Raw genomic sequence first — 9,757 nt, forward strand, 5'->3', positions numbered from 1 at the left:
CAGTTCAGGGGGAGCGCACCTGAACCTGGGGCTGTGTCTCCATATACCGTGGAATTTGCATAAGAAGAGACTTCAGCCACATGCTGTCCTGGCTCTGAAGGAATCAGGTAGCCTTCTGTCTCCTAGTAGTTTAGAGGTATTATCCCAGACTCCCCACAACTTTTTGTTATGACCAATTAAGTTACAATGGAAAATAATAGTAACAGTCATACCGAGTATAAGCATACCCCATTTTATTGTGCTTTGCAAATATTGCATCTTTTACAAATTAAAGGTTTGTGGCAACCCTGTGTTAAGTCTGTTGGTGCTATTTTTCCAACAGCATTTGCTCATTTTGTGTCTCTGTCATATTTTGGTAATTCTCGCAGTATTTCACATGTTTTCATCATTATTATATTTGTTATGGTGATCTATGATCAATGATCTTTGATATTCTATTATAATTGAATTGTTATTTTTTAGCAATAAAATATTTTTAAATTAAGGTAGGTACATTGGGTTTTTTAGACATAATGCTATTGCACACTTAATACAGTATAGTGTAAACATAAATTTTATATGCACTGGAAAACCGAGAAATTTGTGTGACACTTTATTGTGATATTTACTTTATTGTGGTGGTCTAGAACTGAATCCACAGGAATGCTTGTAGTAGCTAACATTTATTCAGTAAGTATGTGCCAGGCACTAACTATTCCGATACTTTCACATGTCTTAATCTATTTAAACCTCACAGCAATCCTATGAGCTAGGTACTACTACCATCTTATTTTATAGGTCATTGAGACACAGAGAGAGTAAGTCAGTTGCGCCAAGTCAGCAAGCCAGTGCTTGCTGTGAGGTTCAAATCCAGGCAGTCTGGCTGGGAGCCCATGCTCTTAACTCCTGCACTGTTACTTCATTTGATCCTCATGTTAACCTTGTGAGTTCTATACCACTCTGCCTTATCTTTACAAAGAAAAGCTAACATATGAAAAGTCAGATTAACAAATTAGAGGGCAATTATTTATATTACAGATTTAAACATATTTCATAAAGGGGTTCCTTTAAAAATAAATGTCTCATAGCATACCTAAATTTGATACAGCTTGTTAACTGCTTGAAAGAGAGTTTAAAATGCAGTGCAACTTAAGCCAAAGTATGAAAAGCGATGGCAAATTGAAAAATCAATCAGAAATTACGTAATTACTAAATTACAATATAAATCATGGTAACATAGAATTCCATTTGTAGCATTTTGATTTATATTGGACATTTTCCTGACATAATGTGGGAAACAAAGGTATTAAATGAGCACCCTGCATGGTATCTTCTGTTTGGCTCTCATAGTGTTCAAAATATTTTTTAACTGGCTTGTCACCAATATTTAAAATTCAGGAGATTTCAAATAAAAAAATCATGATTTTTGGCCTTTAGAAAGATTGCAAGATCTGGCAACCATGGACCATCTTCCTTCTTGGAAGCAATCACTGGGGCCAAGTTGGGGCTGTTCCCTTTAGATGAGGCTTGTATGCTCCGTTTCACCAGTCTCTTTCATTCTCATCTCTCATCACATTACAGATTGAGGGGGGCTTGCTGTTGTTTTTCTTACCCCTAACCTGTTTCATTCAGATAGTCTGTTATCTCTTTGGTCCTTGAAGGCATTTGGATCTACATCCTCTGAATTATAGGCAGATATGCTTTGTAGGCATTTTAAGAGCACCTCCTGAGGAATGTAAAAACGTCAGGCTTGAGTCTGCCTTATAGATAAGTACCTTAGACCGCAAAGAAAGGATTACTATTATTTTTAAAAGGTAATATAAATGTTATTTTTTTCTTAATACTTTTAGGGGTGGTAGCTTTTTTTTTTTCAGTGGAGGTACTGGGGATGGTACCCAGGACCTTATGCATGCTAAGCACGTGCTCTACCCCTGAGCTACACCCTCCCTCCTGACCAGGGTAGCTTTGTATAGTTGAAAAGCAGGGGACTGTAATTCCACTAAATTCAAGATAACATTTCTTGAGACCTTACCTTGGGAAAGATACCATTCTAGTTATTATGTAAGACCCACTGATGATTAATTTTACTGCCACAGGGATTCAGAATTTAGTAGTAAATACACCTATATAACAGGAATACAAGACAATCTTACAAATAAGTGCTGTTGATATTGAGGGCAGAGAGAGCTTCAGCCTAATTAGAGAAATCTGGCAGTCTTAGAAGGCTTCCAGAAGTAGGTTGTTATAAGTTAGGCATTAAAGAATGGCTAGAATTAAGGAAGGGTGAGGAAGGGTGTTCTTGCAGAAAGCTAGCCAATGAAGGAAGGCAGAAGGGAGAATTCTAGGTTTATTCCAGTTCCTGGGAGTACAAATATGTAAATGAGATGTAAGAGGGTAGAATGAGAGACTGGATGGGAGAGTTCAGTTGAAAAGCATTTCATAACTTTGAATGGCAGTCTGGGGAATTTTAAAAATGAACTCCCAAAGTTTTCAGAGTAATAGGATGATGTGTGATCAGTTCTAGTTTTAAGAAAAGAGCTCCCTTGAGAGAGCTGGGAGAAAGACAGACAGCAGGGAGGTCTGCTAAAACTGTTGTAATAAACCAGGTGAGAAATGCTGAAAGCCTGAAGTGGTAGGAATAGAAAATGGGCGGATGTGACGACTGTTTCAGGTTCAACATTGCTTGGATGGTAGTGATCACTCCCTTGTCTGATTGGACATAGGAGATGAGGGCGAGGACAGAGCTGACAGTCATTCCTGGGTCTCTGGCTGGTTGACTGGGAGCACTGAAGAAGCAACCAATAAGAAAAGAGAAGATGAGAGATGCTGAGCTCAGTTTTGTAGTTAAGTGAGAAGGGCTAACTAGATAGCCCAGAAGCGCTGTCCAGCAAGCAAAGTGAAGTGTGCTTCTGCAGCTCAGGAGGAAGAATGTGGCTAAATATGGAGATCAGGGAGTTGTTTGCTTAGAGATGATGGCTGTGTGGGGGTTACATGAGATGCCTTGGGAGGGTGGGACCAACAGTACAGCTGTAGGCAGAATCTTGGAAAACAGCAGTAGTTAAAGGATGAGCTGAGGAAGAAGAGAGAGTGAAGAACTGGGAAGTAGTAAGTGAAAAAGGAGAAAAACCATGGAGAGCTGTGTCCCATGAGGAGAGCATTCTCTCCTGGTTCTGCCATTTATTTACTTACCTAATCTTGGGCTTAAGCTCTTGGGTCTTATTTTCCAGCGAAATAAGGAAGTTAGATTAGATAAGCTATACAGGTCTTTTCAGTGAGAAAAAATCTTAGGTAAAAATCTCAAAGCACTTCAATGGATGTTGAATACCTGAAAATATCGTGGTTGTCTCTGAATCCCTCTGTGGTTTTGTTCCTGCCACTCATGTAACACTGAATAGAGGCTGCCATCTATTTATAGTGAATATTTGTGTGTAAACTTATTGAGCCAGGACAGATGGTGCCATTCTTATGCTTGGTTTGAAATTGTTCATTCATTCATTTGTCTAACAGATACTTGCCGAGTGCTTCTTACATGCTATTTGCAGTGCTAGGAGCTCAAGAAACAAGACACAGTCCCTTAGCCTCACTAGCTTCATAGGGTGACCAACAAGAAAAAAGGCAGTTACAGCTGAGGAAGTTTCCATCAGCTATACTGTGATGTGTTGTATTTGGATAACAAGGGGAAAACCAGGAATCACTTTATTTTTATACTTTTTAAGATTGAGATATAGTTAATGTACAATATTATATAGGCTATAGGTGTACAACATAGTGATTTACAATTTTTAGAGTTTACTCTCTTTATAGTTATTATAAAATACTGACTCTATTCCCTGTGTTGTACAGTATATCCTTGTAGCCTATTTATTTTATGCATAATAGTTTGTACCTCTAAGTCCCCTAACCCTATTTGCCCCTTCCCTCTCCCCACTGGTAACCACTAGTTTTTTCTCTAGATCTGTGAGTCTATTTCCTTTTTTGCTATATTCACTAGTTTATTTTTTAGATTCCACATATAAGTAACATCATACATTATTTGTCTTCCTCTGTCTGACTTACTTCAGTTACCGTACTACCCTCCATGTCCATCCATGTTGCTGCAGATGGCAAAATTTCATTCTTTTTTACGCCTGGGTAGCATTCCATTGTATATATATTACATCTTTATCCATTCATCCGTTGATGGACATTTAGGTTGCTTCCATACCTTGGCAATTGTAAATAATGCTGCTATGAACATTGGTGTGCATTTATCTTTTTGAATAGTGTTTTTGTTTGTTTGTTTGTTTTTGGATATATACCCAGGAGTGGAATTGCTGTGTCATATGGTAGTTCTATTTTTAGTTTTTTGAGAAACCACCATACTGTTTTCCACAGTGGCTGCACCAATTTACATTCCTACTAACATTGTATGAGGGTTCCCTTTTCCCCATATCCTCACCAACATTTGTTGTTTATGGTCTTTTTGATGATAGCCATTCTGACAGGTGTGAGGTGATAGTTCATTGTGGTTTTTTAATGTGCATTTCTTTGATGATTAACCATGTTGAGCATCTTTTCATGTGCCTGTTGGCCATCTGTCCTCTTTGGGAAAATGTCTATTCAAGTCTTCTGCCCATTTTTAATCAGGTTGTTTATTTATTTATTTTTTTTTGATACTGAGTTGTATGAGCTGTTTATATATTTTGGATATTAAGCCCTTATCGGTCATATTATTAATACATACTTTCTCCCATTCAGTAGGTTGTCTTTCTGTTTTGTTGATGGTTTCCTTTGCTGTGTAAAACCTTTTAAGTTTAATTAGGTCCCATTTATTTATTTTTGCTTTTATTTCCTTTGCTCTAGGAGACAGATCCAAAAAATATTGCTACAATTTATGTCAAAGGGTATTCTGCCTGTTTTCTTCTAGGAGTTTTATGGTTTCTGATCTTACATTTAGGTTTTTAATCCATTTTCAGTTTATTTTTGTATATTATGTGAGAAAATGTTCTAATTTCATTCTTTTACGTGTAGCTGTCTGGTTTTCCAAGCACCACCTACTGAAGACACTGTCTTTTCTCCATTGTATATTCTTGCCTCCTTTGTCATAGACAAATTAACCATAAGGATACAACATTAATATACAGAAATCTGTTGCATTTCTATACACTAACCACAAAATATCAGAAAGAGAAATTAAGGAAACAGTTCCATTTACTGCTGCATCAAAAAGAATAAAATACCCAGGAATAAACCTACCTAAGGAGGTAAAAGACCTGTACATGGAAAACTATAAGCCACTGATGAAAGAAATTGAAGATAACACCAACAGATGGAAAGATATACTGTGTTTATGGATTGGAAGAATTAATATTGTTAAAAAGACGAAGGCCATCTGCAGATTCAGTGGAATTCCTATCAAAATACCAAGGGCATTTTTCACAGAACTAGAACAAATAATTTAAAATTTTGTATGGAAACACAAAAGGCCCCCAAATAGCCAATACAATCTTGAGAAAGAACAGAGCTTGAGGAATCATGAACCCTGACTTTGGACTATACTACAAAGCTATAGTAATCAAAACAGCATGGTACTGGCACAAAAAAATAGACACATAGCTCAATGGAACCGAAGAGAGAGCCCAGGAATCACTTTATTTTAAACATTTTACTGCTATAGAAAGATTGAGATACCTCTTTTAATGTAAGAGTCACAAATTGAGGACTTTTGTAACCTTTCAGTTATTTAAGAAAAGCCTAATAAGTTCATTGTTGAATCACAAATACCAACTTATAAAATATTTGAATCATTAATTTTCATAACCATTTGATGGAATGATTCATATAATTTATATATATATATATGTATAAACAATGTATCATAGGTACTCAAAACAGCTAAATCCTATAAAAATTCTGCATGTATATAACTGGAAGTTTTTCAGAGGTAGGAGAATTCTTATTTTCTGGGATGTCAGAAACTTGAAAGTGACAGTATGTAGACTCAAAGCAGAAATACCCATCTTCTCAGACGTTTCCTTAGGCTTTGAAACCTAAATAGCAAGAACTTTGCTGATAAGAATTTGTCATACTTAAATAAAGGGGAAATCACATTTCTGATTGTACATTCTTTCATTCTAAAGAAGGACTTAAAAACTTTTCTTCCACAAAGTAATAGGAGCGCATAATTGGGCACAGAGGGGACAAGGTACAGTTCACTCATTGATGCAGCAAGCATTTATTGAGTCCTTACAAGGTGCTAGATACTTGCCATCCTCCAGTGGGGACCCAATTCCTGCACTGTTAGAAGGGGTTAGAGAGACAGTAAACACAGAACACATCAGATTGCAAGAAGAGCTGTGGAGAGAATTAAAATAGGGTGATGTGGTAGAGATGCCTGGCCGGGTCCTTCAGGGTGGATGATCCGTTTGAAAGGCCTGTCTGAGGAGGTGACAGTAAGATGAGACCTGAATAACAAGAAGGAGACAGCTGTGCCAAGACCTGGGAAAAGGAGAGACTTCCAGACAGAAGGAACAACTCAGCAATGGCAAGCTAAATCTTCATTTATTTACTGTAATATTGTGCCACGGACAAATCCTATTCTTTGTTCAGGTCTGTGGCTAGATGTATGAAATGTAATCTTACGGCTGATATTCCCAGAGAAGGAGCTCACAGGCTAGGAGTGAGTTAGAATGAGGGGCTAGGATGAGGCAAGTGAGACGCTTGAAGCACAAAGTTGGAGGAGTCACTCAGAGAGCAAGAGCCTCTTCGTGCCTCACCCTAGTCACAGCCCTAGGAGGAGGGAGAGGAAGTGAAGTTGCCAAAGATCCTGGTGCCTTGAAGAGCCAACAGGTTTGGATATGGAGGGGCAGATAAAATAGACAAAAATAAAACAGCCTGAAGGCTCACCCTCAAGGAGAGGACTCCAGCCCCAGAACGCAGACCTCACACGGCAGCCCTCTGCCTTTGGGCACCTGTCACAGCTTCTTAAGATCACAGACTACGGTTTCCCCACTAAACCGGTTTGTTTCTCTTACTTCTTGTGTCCTTAACTTGACCAGCAGTGTGAAAGAGGCAAGCAAGGTAATCTGCACAGCACCTGTGGCAGCAGATCCTGGTTACAGGGATAGCGGCTGAGACCCAAAGGAACCTACACCAGTTACTTAGGATGGCTTCATGTCAGAGGGACTCTGCTGCTCCCACCTGTTACACTTGGTGTAGAGTGAAGGGTGTCTGTGCTGGGAAATTCCCAGAAGGGTAGTGGTCTGAGTTCCTCTCTAGCATCCTGCAAAGGGTAACCTGAAAGACAATGGCAGGAACAGGTAATCTGAATCTGGTGGGAGTGGATTCCAAGATTCAGTGCTGCGGTAGTGTGTGCTGAAATCAAAATGTCACAACTACTCTATTTTTGTTTGCTAAATTGTAAAGCATTGTTACATCGTCACCTTAAGGTATCTCTTTTGTTTTTTATCCTAATAAAAATGTGCTTTTTTCTTTTTAATAGAATATGGATTGTGTTCAGTTCCATTTGAAAATAAGCTCTATCTAGTTGGTGGACAAACTACCATCACAGAATGCTATGACCCTGAACAAAACGAATGGAGAGAGATTGCTCCTATGATGGAGAGGAGGATGGAGTGTGGTGCCGTCATCATGAATGGATGTATTTATGTCACTGGGGGCTACTCCTACTCAAAGGGAACATATCTTCAGAGCATTGAGAAATATGATCCAGATCTTAACAAATGGGAAATAGTGGGTAATCTTCCAAGTGCCATGCGGTCCCACGGGTGCGTTTGTGTGTATAATGTCTGATTAAATCCACAGAAATGACCAAGTAATCACTGTTTCAGGGTGTAGTAAGCAAGAATGGAGTCCCTTGTTATGTGGACTGACACATAATAGGTAAATTCTTATTCCTAACCCCAACTACACCCCTACGCAGTGATTAATGGTCAAGAAAAATCTTATGTATATTTAGAGTTGAATCAGTGGGGTTGACACATAATCACTCCTTATCAGTGGTGATTTGGTAAAAGGTGAAATGCCTTTGTAGTCAATTTTTCTCCTGGTAGCATCAACACTGGGTATAGATCAGAATCATTCTGTGGAATGAAATGCCTCTTATGGCCCTATAGTGTAACAGACAGTGTACACTAAGGTTCTGTTTAGCAAGAAATTTGAAATATAAGGAGGGAATCTTCTCTACCTCTACAAAATCAACACCTAAATTTTTTTTCCACCTTTAGAATTATTTAGAATGTGGACTTAAGTCTAGTTTTTTTTCCTTTGTACTGTGTATAATTTATTGTTATTATTCTTTATTTACTGACTGCCAGAGATATACAAAATACTGTGCAAAAGATTATTACTATTCAGAGTTTACAAACTAAAAGAATGGCACATCTGAAGAATTGCAGAGAAAATTGTTGAACATTTGCTGTACCTAAGAGCTATTGTTAATTTTCAGCTTTGATGTAAATTGGTAGTTTAGATGTCTTTAGTTTAAGCATGTTAGAAAATCCTCTTTATTCATAAGTATAGATACATGTCTGCATAAGAAATTGAATATTAGAGCCAGAAAGCATGTAGAACAGTTGTGATATAGTAGAAAATACGTTGATGAGAAGAAATTTGAATTCATTTCTCAGCTCTGCCACTAACTAGATTTTGTGACTTGGATTGAATCACTTAACCTCTCCTCAATTAGAGCTCCCCTACCCGTGCACACTGGCACTTTGGGTCAGAGATGTGTCTAGATAAGGACCCTGCAACCCTTGGGGTAGCCAGAGGTGGCCTGGGTAGCTGGAGATTCTGGGTCAGAAACATCTTTGTCCATTTTCTCCAGCGTGCCTGCCGTATCACTTTCCACGTGTGCCATAACTTGAGAAAAGTTAGGAAGCATTGGTTAACTCATCTGAATTTTTAGTAATCTGTTAGATGCTCTACCCACACTCTTCATTTTTTAAAAGAGACAATAATTATCTTAACTTTAAATATTTTAAGTTTAAAACTTAACTAAAGCTTCTGTTTTTTTTTTTTAATTTTATAAAGAACCTGTTTAATGCATTCATTTCATAAGAGGTTTTTAAAAAATTGAACCCTTTGGGAATATAATATGGTACTGCATAGAAAAAGCCGTAAAAATGACCATATCTTTGCCCCATAAATTTTACTCCTCAATTTGTAACTTAAAGAATAATATAAGAACAAAACAAACAAAAGGTAAATGCATGAGGTTATGTCTGCATTATTTGTAATAGCAGAAAACTGGAACATGTCAAAGAAGAAAGTGGACTAATAAAAACAGTGAAGTATTATACTGCTGTTAAAATGATTATTTGGAGGACTGTGTAGAAACATGGACATGTCTGTGTTACGGTCAGTAAAACAAGCACAATTCAAAATGGTGTGCACACTATGATTGTGACTTTGTAAACTATGCATGTGGAAGGTACTATGCAGAACTGAAATTCATTGTGTTAGTATGGGGGGATGTGGAATGATTTTTAATTTATTTAAATGTTTTCCTTTAGTATTACTTTGTATTTTCAATAAAAATAATAAATCACTGCATATGTGGTAAAACTGCTGGAGTTTGGACCAATTGAGTTGAAGGACAATCTGCATTATTGAAACAACTTATTTATAGACTATTTCCATTTATAATTGAATTATGGACTATTTTATTGCTCTCAAGAACACTTGCATTTAATGCTGAACCAATGATATGTTGTCCAGTAGTGCTTTAGAAATCTGTTTTACGACTAGATGAGAACAGTTGTGATCACCTTTCCCTCCT

At 37.5% G+C, this 9,757-nt stretch overlaps 1 protein-coding gene across 2 annotated transcripts in view; it reads left to right on the top strand.

Moving 5' to 3' along the window:
• Window positions 1-9,543, top strand: part of KLHL23 (kelch like family member 23) — a 32,650-nt gene extending 23,107 nt beyond the window's left edge. For both annotated transcript variants that reach the window (XM_064484894.1, XM_031451609.2), the window contains exon 4: window positions 7,460-9,543. In XM_064484894.1, the coding sequence (XP_064340964.1) occupies window positions 7,460-7,770 (311 nt within the window). In that variant the 3' untranslated portion in view covers window positions 7,771-9,543. The remainder of the gene's footprint in view (window positions 1-7,459) is intronic.
• The last annotated feature ends 214 nt before the right edge of the window (window positions 9,544-9,757 follow it).

Source organism: Camelus dromedarius, chromosome 4 (assembly GCF_036321535.1).
Source record: "Camelus dromedarius isolate mCamDro1 chromosome 4, mCamDro1.pat, whole genome shotgun sequence".
Classification (NCBI taxonomy): Eukaryota; Metazoa; Chordata; class Mammalia; order Artiodactyla; family Camelidae; genus Camelus; species Camelus dromedarius.